This window comes from Syngnathus typhle, linkage group LG22 (assembly GCF_033458585.1).
Source record: "Syngnathus typhle isolate RoL2023-S1 ecotype Sweden linkage group LG22, RoL_Styp_1.0, whole genome shotgun sequence".
NCBI lineage: Eukaryota > Metazoa > Chordata > Actinopteri > Syngnathiformes > Syngnathidae > Syngnathus > Syngnathus typhle.
This window is the reverse complement of record NC_083759.1, coordinates 1,813,464-1,827,354: the sequence shown is the minus strand read 5'-3', so window position 1 is coordinate 1,827,354 and position 13,891 is coordinate 1,813,464. Positions and strand designations below refer to the sequence as shown.

At 47.2% G+C, this 13,891-nt stretch overlaps 1 protein-coding gene across 4 annotated transcripts in view; it reads right to left on the bottom strand.

Moving 5' to 3' along the window:
• Positions 1-2,822: 2,822 nt before the first annotated feature.
• LOC133146589 (exostosin-1) overlaps positions 2,823-13,891 on the bottom strand; it is a 34,614-nt gene continuing 23,545 nt past the window's right edge. For 3 of the 4 annotated variants that reach the window (XM_061270465.1, XM_061270468.1, XM_061270466.1), the window contains 10 exons: positions 11,277-11,370; positions 11,082-11,189; positions 9,780-9,899; positions 8,710-8,842; positions 7,809-7,927; positions 7,640-7,735; positions 6,057-6,146; positions 4,055-4,215; positions 3,810-3,981; positions 2,823-3,234 (listed from right to left, as the gene is read on the bottom strand). In XM_061270465.1, coding sequence (XP_061126449.1) covers positions 3,049-3,234; positions 3,810-3,981; positions 4,055-4,215; positions 6,057-6,146; positions 7,640-7,735; positions 7,809-7,927; positions 8,710-8,842; positions 9,780-9,899; positions 11,082-11,189; positions 11,277-11,370 — 1,279 coding nt within the window. In that variant the 3' untranslated portion in view covers positions 2,823-3,048. The remainder of the gene's footprint in view (positions 3,235-3,809; positions 3,982-4,054; positions 4,216-6,056; positions 6,147-7,639; positions 7,736-7,808; positions 7,928-8,709; positions 8,843-9,779; positions 9,900-11,081; positions 11,190-11,276; positions 11,371-13,891) is intronic. The other variant, XM_061270467.1, reaches the window with a different exon arrangement.

The window sequence follows — 13,891 nt, the reverse complement described above, 5'->3', positions numbered from 1 at the left end:
CCGTTGTCAATTTCCGACCCGCGGGCACACACACGCGCACACGTCTTGTGTTATGAAAGGAAGCGAAGCAGCGGCAGTGTGAAAACGCCAGCCGCGGTGTCCTCTTGAGGATGAGAGCGTCAGATTTCCCGTGGAGGATTTAACACAGGCCGGCGCCGCTGCCTGGGTAGATGGGAAATTGCCATTGCTGGCCACCTCTAGAAGATTCCGATAAGAGCAGATTTGTTCTAAGGAGGCAGTGGCGGAGCAAGGTTATTGCGGGAAAGACTTAAACTCGTGTGCTCCAGCTATTGGTGAATTGTTGGGAGTTGTGAAAGTCTTCTTTGTGTACTCGCATTATACTGACCCCTGGTGGCCCCTCCCAGACGATTTTTCAATTACACACATTCTCTTCTATTTATGTGGGTAATAATACACATAAAAAACATTCCAATTTGTTATCTTATGTTATTATTTATGGTACTGCAGGTATGCTCATTTACTGTGGAGAAGATACATGGGAAGGAACAGGCCAATTTAATCACTTTTTAAATGAAAATGAATTGAAGTGAGTATAATTTGGATTGGAATCGTTTTTTTTCGGTGTCTGTGTCCGTTCTCAACGTTTGGGCCATTAGTTTGCATTATGTGAGTTATGACAGGCGAGGACGCCGTTCTATTGGATTGTAATTATGCAGCAGCTGTGGAAAACGACGGCCACGCTGCTTTTCTCTCCATTTTCCGAGTCATCCTTGAAAAAGTTGAAGGAAAACCCCCCGTAATGCGCAACAAATAACTTTTGTGAATAATAAAGAAAATCCGGCATAGCTCCCCCCCCCCGTTTAATTTGCATGCAAGGTAGCACACTCTAGAGAGCCACAAACAACGACGACCTCCACCGGTAGCGTTCAAAACGTCAAGATAAATATGAACTAAGCACATAAAATGTGTTGATAGCCAGCTGCTTGTTTTATATACTTCTTCTCAAGAGTATGAAAGTTCAAAGAAAGGACATTTCACAAACGCCGGGTTCCTTCCCGGTGCTTAATAAACGGACCGGCCGTCGCCATGATGTCACCGCAAGATGACATCATGAAGTTAATAAAAAAGGAACAAATGAAATCGTGTCATCATTTAACGCTAAAAATCCACACGTAGAATGTGTAATAGTGACTAATGAATAATAGATGGGTATAAATTTGAACGGATGGACGAATAAACACGCGGGTTGCTTTCACGCTAACGTCGGGACGCTGGCGCCAAACGACCTAGCAAGCGCTGCTTTAACGCGTGGCGTCAGCGCGTTTGGGATTGAGCCCAAGTGACGGCCGCCGTCCTCTCCCGCTTTCATCTCTCGCCGTCGTCACGCCTCCATTAGGCTCCCGTCATGAATAAATCATCTCCATCTTTATGATTATTCACTTTGGCACCAGGCGCCACTCATTGATTGGCCGCCAGCCTAAGAATCACACTCCTCCCAACCCCCGAGGAAAATGGGGTAAATCGGCGGGAGAAGTGGAACGCCCGAGTATTCAAATCCGTCGCCGCCGAAGCCGTGACCAAATGAACTAATCTGCGCGAGTCGGAAATTGTAGTGGCAGTTTGGTGGGAGGAGATGATCACTAAGATTACAAACTAACTTGAATTCAAAATCACCCAAAAGGTCGAGAGCTGCACAGAGGTCACGACCTCCTGTAGCTAACGTTAGCTTGCTAGCAAAAGAAAAGTCCAGCCAATATTCCATTTCTATTGAATGGAAATTACAGCCGGCCTCTCGTCTCCCTTCATTTTTCCCGACATCGCTTTAGTGACGACACAAGCAAGTGTCCTATATCTGCTATCTTTTCCTCCAACTATGTTTCTCATTAAAGCCTGTCTCCTCGTATTTGTCATAGTGGATGCGCACACACATAGACACACACACACACACACACGGGATGGATGGATGGATGGAGAGTCGCCAATTTTGGACCTAAATAGGACACCATCATTGGATCTCAAGAATTGTGCGAGCGAGAGGAAGATGGGGGGGGGTTGGCGGTTCAAGTTGGAAAAATGATTTGGGGGAATGAGTTGTTTGCACTTCTAGTTTAAATTCTCAAGGTGGAGGTTCTAGTTCAGTCCTGCTTTGGGTTGAGGAGGTCTTTTATTGTCATATATATATATTTTTTTTGCTAACTACCTTTCTTACATCGCAGTACAACCTTGACTTGAAAAGACAAGTCACGGCGTCTGAACAGACTAAGAATGTCAAAACAACACAATAAGCATAAAAATGCTACTATGGGGGGGACAACATCGCATCTGATTATCATATAAATTTATTTTATGGCTCAACGTGTCGGCCATAATGTGTCGATTCTTCTCAAGTTTAGTCCTTGCTCGGAAGAGAAGCGATCAAGGTGGAATCGTTTTAATATTCATGCGCACGCCTTAATGGGGGGCGGGGGGGGGGGGGGATAAGGATCCATTTCCAATTTAATAGGTACAACTGATTTTTGGCTTGCTTTTCATGAAAATATTTTCTGCCTTTTTCATGAATACCGTAATTTTCGGACTGTAAGTCGCGTTTTTTTTTCATAGTTTGGGTGGGGGGGCGACTTATACTCAAGAGCGACTTATATACATATATATGTTTTTTTTCCACTTTTTTGGGCATTTTATGGCTGGTGCGATTTATACTCCGGTGCGACTTATAGTCCGAAAATTACGGTACCTTCCTCATTAGCTTACGTTCAGTTAGTGCACCTCATTAGGGACCATTTTAGAAACGAGAAGACGCATGCATATCTTGCGGCTGTACCTAATAAAGCGTCCAGAGAAAGCAAAAAGTGACACTTCCGTTGCATACATCGATTTTATTTGCTTCGTACAGACACCAACCGCCGCCGTAAATCTACAAGAGCAACATTGTCCATCGCATCGACGGCGCCAGAGTTCATACCATTGCGCTTCCTTTGCTCTTTTTGGATTACGGGGAGAAGAAAGCTTGCGTTCATGCGGTCCGTTTTGCCCCCCCGGCCGGCCGGCGCGAGCGTACCTCCTGCCTTGGCCTAGCGTCCACGAGGTTCACAGCCTCTCGATGTCACGGTACTTCTTGCGCAGCATGGACACCTGGTCCCGGAAGAGTAACGGGTCCAGCCTCATCTGCGAGTGCAGCAGAGGCATGAAGCCCAGCCAGCGACTGAAGGTGTTCACGCACGTCTGACGCTCGGCAAAGTGGTCCGGGTCGGCCCACCGGGACGACTTGGAGCCCTTCGGGGTGGACCCAAATAAAACGGCGTTAAGTCCGTGGTTCTAGTTTTAGCTCAGGTTCGGCTCTGCCTGCTCATATAAGCCATCGATTACATTCCGCCGAGTCGTCACATATCAGTCATGGAGTGACCACACGCAGACCCAAAGTGTTTTTGGCAATTATTAAAAATAATTATAAAAATTATTTTTCAAAAAGGCAATTAAAATATTGCGCTTCTGTAGGAAAAGGACATATTGATCGAAACGTGTGCTAATCCCGATGACATCATAATGACATCTTCACCATTCCTCCTATCCGCAGGGCATACGTTGTAAAACGTTGTCGTAATTCCCCCGATAGTGATATCAAAAGATATTTTATTTTTAGGAGAGCATGAGCGTCGGATTTCCAGGCAGCTCTCATCAAACACGAAGACAGGAAGCACTTTCATTATTTCCTTTTTACGTTTCTCATTTCATCAGCCCATGGGCTTGTTAACAATATGAAAATAATTTGCGACGTGATCGACAGACATGTTTTGGCTGATCCCAAAATGGCCGCCTGAACGCAAAATCACACTTTTTTTTTTTCTTACCTGGCTCATCATGGTCTCCTTGTACTGCTTCTTCTGCGTGACCTTGACGGGCGCCTGCTTGGTGACGGCCGAAACCAGGAAGTTCATCAGGATGTCTTCGCAGTTGGCCATGTGGTCCACCATACTTAGCAGGCTGCTGGGCACGTAGCTGCTGAACAGGTAGTGGTAGTACCTGAAGGGGGCGCCGACGTTACATGTGAGCATCGCTGTGGAGGATAAAGATGGTCTTTCCCAGAAGTGCCAACCTGTGGTAGAAGGCAGCCCCGGTGAGCACCATGGAGTAATCGTTGGTCCATTTGGACGTGTAGCCCCAACAGGAGCGCGATCCGTCCCAGTAGTGGCTCCGAGCGGGATAACCCACGATACGCTCCGGAAAACTTTGCCACACGATGAAGGCGAAATCCACCTGGACAGTTTGACATTATTGCTCAAAGCAAGCACACCCGGCCTCTTCATTGGAACGAATGCTAACACCTCGTTTTAGACGCTCGTGGGAAAAAAAGGGAGCGAGCTAAACTTGAATCGTTTCGTGATTGAGACGCGGGCGTGCTGTGTAATAATTAAAAAGGTGCTGCACTTTTAATCACGTCGCCATCACAGATGAAAACATTTCCAATAATGCCATTTGGCATGTGCGACTTGAGCACGGAGACGCGCCCCCGCCCCTCCTCGCCTGTCGGTCTCCATTAGCGACAGGCGTGACGTGGTGGAAACGCAGAAGCGCGACATTCGGAAAAGTGTGAGGGAGAGATAGACCCTCAGAAGTGCAGCGAGGATGTGCCAAAGGAAATGATCCAATTCCACCTAATTGGTCGGAAAATGCCCATTTAAGCACGGTTAATACATTAAATAAATACATCCATGTTCGTCTATCTATGCCAGCGACCTTTAGCAACAAGCAGAACAATGAAGTTATCTTCCACTAGATGGCAGAAGGTACGATTGACCTGGAAAAAAAGAAGTCCGCCTGAAAATGCTTGTAATTACCTACAGACGCCACCAGGTGGCGGCAAAGCACTTTTTATTAGCCACCTGACTAAATGAAACTCCTCATTTCAACATAGTTCCTTGGTATGATTTTTATATTCAACGCAACTCATGTAATTAAGACATGTTCCCATTGCATTGCAACATTTTTTTTCTTTGATGCCTTGACTGGAAACATGTTTGGACGCACCGAGCTGAGCTAACAGATGCTAGCGAGGCCAACCCGGCCGGATCCCGAGATTGTATACGGCCAGCGTATCGACGGTAAATCTCGTGCGGCTTTAAAGGCGTCACATAAAAAGGAGTTACGTTACAGTTTACACACCAGGCTCATTTATGCTCCCGGGACGCATGAAAACACGTCAGCGCATTAGCGCTTGTGTTCAATGATTCTGCCGAGACACACGTAGACGAGTCTGCGGTCAGCTATGGCCGAAATATCAAAGTGTTATTATTCAAACGGGGCTTGATTACGAAGAGGCCCGTGATTCGATTAAGCTCTGCGTATTTCATCTCCTCTTAACCCAAATCCCCGCGCGCAGCCTAAAAAGGCCAATTAGGGTGAAGGCTTATCGAGCGCAACCGAGATTCCATCCGTGCCCTCCCTCCTCCTCCTCCTCCATAAAACAATCCGGCGTAAAAGTTTCGCCGGTCGGGATTGTTTGGCCGCGCCGCCACGTGTAATTGTCACGCCGTGGGAAAGGTGAGCATTGACTCGCTCAGATCAATAAAAACTTTCTTCGAGTTGAAAGATACGTTCACGTTCCATTATGGATGGCGTGCTTTGTGACCCAGCGAGCGACTCCTCGTGACTTCCCAAGTGACAACCATTTAGAAGATTGAAATTTGAAGCCCGGAGGCCACCTCCCGCCCCTGGCCCAGCGGTCAGCGCTTGCTTGTTTATCGCTAATGAATGGCGTTCATGCCTGAGCGTGAACTGACTGCCTCATTTCACCCGCGATCGATAAGTTCTGCGCCGCCACCGGCTCGCAACAATGAGCAACTTGCATTTTTAACAATACACAATGACGAAGCTTAGTTTTTATTTGGTTATTTTTGTACGCCAAAATTTGTATAATAATCGGAAACAAAACAATGATTAAAATACGTGATTTTTTTTCATGTATGATGCATTGCGCAACAGTGTAATATCAATGCCAGGCCAGTAGATGGCGATGCCTCGTCGTAAAGAAACGCGCATGCTACAAATGACCGTTTTTCACATCAACTCAAACGAGTGCAAAAATATTTCCGACTCACCTCATTGGTGGAGAGAACCGAGTCTTCGTCCAGACTGAGGATGGCGTCGGTGACGATAACGTCGTGCGGGTAAAAACGACTACTCATCGTCTGGAAAACAGAAAAGACTTTTTGAGATTTTTCTGGATTTTTTTTTATTTTATTTATGCTGGAAACAAAAAGCCTTTGGGTCAAGTAAACAAGCACAGCAAAATGTGTTGATTCCGCTGCGGCATGTCCATCGATCAAACAGTCGACTTAATCGTTTTTTCGGGTTGTGTTTTTCTTTACTCAAGCCGTCGTCCATTTTGACCTAGCAAAGCGCGGAGGGCCAGGATCCATTAGCTGCTGATGATCCTATTGACTTATAATTAAAGTGTGAATTATTTAAGTACTCGCATAGACCCGCGGCTGCACGCCGCGGAGACTTCATCAGGAAAAACATCCACGCCGGGATTAGAAGTTGATGCGAGGACTAACAAAACAATCTAACATTTGGAGAATCGTGTCATCATCGTTTTTCACATGGTGCTAAGCTAAACAAAATCTCGAATTTCCATGGATTTGAGTTATAGTCAATGCGTGTGCGCGGAAGCAGGGCGGTGAAATGTGATGACTCGCAATTAAACGGGAAAATCGAATAAATTAGTCATCAGCGCAAGGTCAGCGCTTGACCGAAACGTCTTTGGTGTAATAAAGGCCCCCCCATTCACTCGGGTGATCATGTAAGCGACTAACATTAGATCATGTTTAATGTTAGCCCCGTGGCGCTCGCATTTGAAATCAATTGGCTGAAGGCAGCAGAATTTCACTCCCTCGCTTCATCCTTCCTCGCTCCCCCGCAGGCCGGTGTCGATGCCTCCCCGCCTCTGGTCCGAGATTAGATCGCGGCGAGATCCGGAGCGGTTCAATGGTCTCCGACCTTATCTTTGCCCCGCTCGCATCGCGGCCATTAACTAGGCGACGACCGCTGCGACTCTGAGGATTTTTTTTTTTTCCCTTAATGCCACCCCGAGTCGTCGCTATGAAATTCAAGCGAGACGCCAAAAGCCTCATTATGAGGCTGTCGACCATATCTATATCCATATTTAAATTCGTGGACGGGGTGGGGGGGGTCCAATAGCTATTGCAAGCCTCTTCACGTTAATCCCCATAACCCAGAAAGACAAGTGACAATTTTTAGGGGTTTTCACTTTTTTGCCATTTTTAACATGGCGTGACCTTTTCACCTTTCACATCATTTCCTGGCACGGCTAAGGAGGCAGGATGGATGTGTGAGAGAAGCCGTATGTAAAAGTCAAGCTCGCGGATGCGGACGCGCCGACTTGAGCTGTGATTGATGACGCTGAAATATGTCCGCCGGAGTGGGCCCCGCACCGCCGCGGCTGATAATATTGATGTGTGGGGCTAAAGCGCTTGCTCGGCATGTTCAACCCGACTGGGTATGATTTAGAGCCGGTACCGGGGGCGTGCGGCCGAGGGTCATGTTGTGCTTACTCAGGCCGGACGGTGAAGGGACGAGACGCTCGATATGGAATTTGGCGGAAATACGCGACGAGATGGCGCTTTAGGAAAATTCCTCGAAAGGCTTTGAGTGGCGTCACCTTGCTCTGTCCTTGGATGACGGCGAGAGGCACGCTGGTGGAGGGCCACTTGTCCCTGGGAGGTAAAGGGTTGTCGCTGTTCCATAGAACAACAATCTAGAAATGAAAAGGAAATACAATTTGGTATGAATTCCAGTTTCCCGCTACTCTTTCGAATATTTCCACCCACCTGTGCACAGAATTTGGACTTGGCCACAGCGATGATGAGCTTGACTACGGGAGCCGGGTGCGACTGCAGCGGACTCACTGTGTGGATCACGCCGGTGAACTGTGGCGGGGGGCTTTTACCTACACAAATGAAAATTCATTTGATGCAGTTATTCAACTGGATTCATACATTTCACTCATACAGATCATTTTATATTTTTGGATTCTTGAAAATGTAAATCCCGGCCGGGTGTGTCGAAGCTCCCATCTGTCTTTCCGACACACACATGCGTTCTGTTCACATGAGCACGCCAGTTAAATCATCCGCCGAACCGGTCAGGTATTGATGCCCTCCGTTAGCGCCTCAAATTTGCTTCAATCACCCAAAAGTGTCACGTTTGGCGCGGAACCGCACCACGTGACCGAGCGGAGCCAAACTTGAAATGAGAGCGCTTGATGAATGAGCCGCGACGTCGGCTAAATGGACTCGAGGAGTTGATTTTTTTTTCCCTGCGTACATTAGGGAAGTGTGTGTCACCAGTCTTTGGCGTGAATTTGAACGAAGGGGGCGCCAGAGAGCCGGCGCATAAGCGACTCGTGGGCACATGGCGTGCCAGGTGTTGGCTCGCCTGTTTGGGAATACTTGCATGCTCACGGATAAGTGGAGCTGGAGTGCTCTTTAGTGCTGCTCTATCCATCTCTCTGACACTGACCGGATCTCAGGTGGGCTTCCATATATTTATGGAAGCGCCCGCTCTGCCCTATGCTTTGCTCCGAGACACGAAATAGGTTGGGGAAATAGCACAATTAGGAACGGTCAGTCAAATAAAAAGTTCAATCCTTTGTGTTACTATAAAAACAAGCCCCCAAATTGCAGATTTAACATGAAACCTGGGGAAAAAAAAAAAAGATTTTCTCCTCACCCAGCAAAGAGTAATAAAAGGGGAAGCGTGCGGGGTCGGTGGAGTACTGGGGGAGTGCATAGAGACCACCGGGCAGGGAGTTCCACATCAGACGGTTGCGGGACACGACAGAGTCCACGCGGTCCCGAATGATCTGGACATGGGAGATAAACAAAAATAAATATGGTCTCATCAAAATATATTGCCAAAGAAAAGCTGCTGTAGAAGCTCAGATATTTGAAGCCCTTCAACTCAGTGGGGGGGGGGGGGGGGGGGGCAACACTCCCAACATGAGGAATCCATTAGCTGTTTAGTCCGTCGGCCATGTTGTAGGGTCAGCCGCGTTGGCGGTGAGCTGTCAGCCAACTCTTTAGGGGACTCGGCGCTTTTCCACGTTTTTTTTTGTGGCGTCGCAAAAGTCTGCCATCGCTCGGAATCATTTGAAAGACATCGGTAGGCATTTGTATATATTGTTTGGCGTCAACTTGAGGCGACGCGAGAAAATAAAGTGAATCAATTCCGAGGTATTGCGTCCTCTTACGGTCCTCGAGGCTTCAACGAACCAACGAGAAAAACAACAACAAGTGCGGTTGCTCTACTTTTTGCCTGTGGAGGTTGTTAAGGTTCCTTGTCTGGAGGACGCCCACCCACTCGAAATCCTTGACTCCTGCTTCTCTCTCTCTCTCTCTTTTTCTTCACCATCTCTCGCTCTCTGGATGGACTCAGAGAGGCCCGGCGGCAAACGCAACTCTGCCTTACACTTGCTAGGACCTTGTGTTCACTTGCGCACTTAAAGTTGGACAGGGACATAAAATGTGCAAAATAATCTGTCAGTTCAATCATTATGAAAATTAATACAAGAAAAAAAAAAAGCAATGAGCACGGCCATGTTTTTCTCTAAAATTGCTTTGTGTGCTATGAACTCGAACGCACAAACGGCAGCCAACTTTTGACACGGGAAAAAAGTTTAGAATCTACATTTCATGACATTATACAAGCAGGAGAGATTTGTTGTGAAACTTTATCAGAGAGGTGAAGCAGAGCCGGCGGTCACAGGAAAGAAAAAGTTCTTGACAAAGAATGTTTGGTACCTCCAGAGTGGTGAGGACGATCTTGGCTACAGACGAGAAGTAGGCGTCCCACAGGAACTGACTCTGCTGGCGGAGAACCAGGATCCTGTCACGGCCTACGGAGCGAGTCATGGACGGAACCTGCAGGATAGACCGAGATGTTTTCGACCTCAATCAAACCTCAGAACTGTGAGACCCATGAGATAACCGCGGCCCTCTTGTGGACAATATACTTCCCGACTCGAATGGTGTTGATAGTCTGTGTGTGCAGATCCATACTAAACAGTCAGGTCATGATGTAATTGAATATAATGAGATTCAAATTTCTCAGCGGGCTACAGAAGTGTGAACAGTGTTTCCAGTGGATAATATTAGCACAATGCAAATGTATTCCCGCGTCTCATCGAGCCTCTGGGTGGACGGACGCCAGGGGTCTTGGAGATCAAAGCAGTGTGCGCCATGGGTCCGTCTGATATCATTCCCAAACAAATCAAGTTGGCGGTCAACGGCAGGGCAACTTTGCAAGCAGGCATCGGTCGCGAGTTGTGTTCTAACAATTCCTCACGTCTCCTGACAAACAACCAGATGGCGGTACTGAAAACCTCGACGGTGACAGATGTTCCAAAGGCGACGTCTCGAAGCTTTATCGCGGAGTCGCCTAGCACCTTCGCCGCGTCCTTTTCGCGGCCAGCAAATAGCCGACGGATTACGATAAAACGCGTGTTTAATTGGTAGCAGCTGGCGGCGCAAACTGCTGCAAGATGGCGGTGACATCGAGAGAGAGAGACGATACTCGGCGTTGGCTTGTGAGCATCTTTGAAATCATTCAAAGGATGCTTGAAGAGACGTTCATAGAAAACTCAGGTGTGTTTTTTCATCCCCTGTAGCGATCCCAAAAATGTAAATATCAACACAGTCAGGGCGCGGTGCTAATTAAAGGTGACAGAAGGTAATCCAATGGCAGAAGAATCCATTTTAACACTGCGAGGGAAACCACAAGCGAGTGAAAAATTCCCCAAACGTTCGCGTTTGCCATCTTGGTGTTTGTAAAAGTAGTCAACATCATTTTTAGTTAATGCGCTTTCCATCTGGAGCATTTCGGTCTTCGGCCCAAGGGGATCCGGACCCGCCGGGGGTGCTGACATTTCATTGCAGCACGCTTGGAATGTCAGACGGAATGTTTCCAGGGCCCACGGGGGTCGGGTTGAGAAGGCAAGGTAGAGAATTGTCGACCTTGCAGAGCCGCAAAAGTGTCACTGGACGAGGACGTTGAGGTTTCGGGTTTTTTGTTGCATGGGTTTTTTTTGGACTTAATTCTCTCACCTGCAGCAGGAGCCTCTCGTCGCCGAGCACGGCCGCCTTCCTCCAGTCGATGACCTCGGAGAAGGGGAGCTCCCAGCCGTTGCTCAGAATGACGGGGATGCATGCCGCCTGCCAGGAGACAACACCAACACACTTTTTTTTTTTTTTACTTCCCCTCCATCAAAAGAGAAGATAATGCCAGAATTAAGAGCCCACCTGCAGCGCCTCCAAGAAGCGGAAGGAACCGAGACGTCGACCCCGCGGTACCAGGCAGAAGGTGGAGTTGTGGAGCAGCTCCTGGTAGTCGAACCTTCACAAGCAAACACAAGAAACATGTAACAATGATGACATTATGTAAAAAAGAAGTGCACAAATCTTCTGGGATATGTTTTTGATTTCCAGAACATCACACAAATCAATTATCATTCAGCCTATTGAAAAATATATCAATCATTTACTCTGGCCTGCTTCTCAAAGTCACTTTTCAACAACACTTTACATTGGCGTGTGTGTGTGTGTGTGGGTGTGTGCATGATTCTAGGGCTGGCCTGGGGAGATTTCAGATTGCCACCTAATCTGTCTGGGGATCAACTGTCCCCACAACCTCACCAGCAGACACCTGCACGGCTAGCGTGTTTGTGTGTGCGTGTTCACGGCAAAGAAGAAAAGCTCAAAAAATAAGATGTCAGGCATCCGGCTCGTCAACTCAAGGTCGCTTTGAGGGGACGCGCCGACACACCGAAGCCGCCATCCATTAGCTCCCGTGGGTCAATTAAGGAATCTGGAACTTCCAGGGATTCAAAAACTGTTTTCATTGGACTTGTTTGTATTTCTTCCCCCAAAACGCAGCCCGCTTGCTTTCATCTGAATGTTTAATTAAAGCGCTCCACTGCAGCCAGACGTCCAGTAATGATCTCTCTAATGGCGGCGTGCTGTGTAAACTATAAACGGCATGGCGAGTAATTACTGCAAACAGGAAGTGGGAACACGCACACGAGCAAGTCGAAGCTTTGTCCTACATGCACGGGCTTGTCCCTTCCAAGTGTAATTGTTTTCTGTGTGTGTGTTGTCTCCGTGCATTACTTGAGACAAACACACAATCACACACAGGAGGACTGGAAACAAACAAGCAGCGTTCATTAAAAAGCTCAGAGGACTGAAAAGTTTGCTCGTTTCGCCAGTTTAAAGGACGAGCCACGCAAACGGACCCGTCAAAGGAGAACAGGCGGCGCTCGGAAACAAAAAAAACAAGCTGCCGTAATTTGTCACTTTTCTTTTTTTTTTTCCTTTTTATTTCTCGGCGGATATTAATGAGGAAATTCGATGGGCGCTCTACTTTGAGTCGTTGCAATCGCTCGAGAGGAAAGGTGCATTTTTGCGATAGGCCGAGAAAGAAGAAGTGGCAGTGTGAAAACGGAGGTTGCGTTATTTGCTGGGTCATAGGTCGTCCGAAATTTCGCGCCGACTTCTTTTGCGGTCGTCTAGAAAGAAAAAAAAAAAAATGGCATCATTACAGACGATGACTTTGTGTCCATGCCCTTACCCTTGATAAATAAATAAGAACGTTCTCCCAACAGACAGCCCCACGGAAAACATCTAAAAGCTTTCTGCTGTTAACCAATCAGCTGTGAACTTTCAAGGTGGGCATCTTGGAGAAAATCCCTTCAAAGTGAGGAACTAAAAAGCAACAGTTTCCTCCCCGTCGCCTCTTCAACACACTTTTGGCAGGCGTCGTGTTGACATTTCCAAATCACGGTGAGATTTCCACACCGTTGTGCAGAAGCCCGACGCAGGGAAACAACAGGCGGGTGGGAGGGGAAAAAAATAAAATAAAACACGTCAGAAAAAATGAAAAATGGAGCGAGACGCATATTGTGGTGACGAGCGTAATTCATTATTGATGAACAGGAAACAGAGACGGCGAAAGCCGGAGGCGTGGGATCGACGGCGTCACTCTCGTTTGGCCACGGAGTGATGAATATCACCCCGCTGCGCGTGTGTGTGTGTTTGTGTGTGTCGCCGCCGGACGCGTCGCTTCCACGAGTGAGGAATGAAAGGCGAGAGACATCATCAGTCGTGCTATTGATTTTGCCGCCCCCGTGTCTAATTGAAGCTGTTGCACCAACATAATTGAACTCGGACCTCTCCGTCACTCCCCTTCTCGTTAGCGCCAAAACATGTCGAGGCAAAAACAAAAAACACATTTTTCCCGGGGTCCAAGGAGGGGCTGTCCGGAATCTCGTTTGACATTTTTCCATTTAACTCGTTTTTTGTTGTTGGTTTTTCACCATTTTAGATTCTTAAATAGAAGTTAAAGCTTTGAGCACTATCATTAGCATTAGCAGCAATCCGGCGCACAGTTGCTAGCTAACACTTGCTGGCTAGCTTACTTTAAAAAAAGATTTTTGTACCGTATTTTCCGGACTATAAGGCGCACCTAAAAACCCAAACTTCTCTCAAAAGCCGACAGTGCGCCTTATAGTCCGGTGCGCCTTATATATGGACCAAATTCCTAAATTTGAACTGGCCCGAAGCATTGTGTCATGAAATCAATCATAAGTGAAGACTATGAATCATGAATCAAAAAGACTATGGATCCTTATTTTGTGATTATAAAGTCATTTGTTGCGTCTGAAGTTGAAATAAAAAAGATAAAATGGCGAATGATTTGATTTGGATTAAAAATCCGACATGATGCGCCTTATAGTCCGGTGCGCCTTATATAAGGACAAAGTTTTAAAATGGGCCATTCATTGAAGGTGCGCCTTATAGTCCGGTGCGCCTTATAGTCCGGAAAATACGGTATTTGTTGCGCTACAACAAGCTGCATC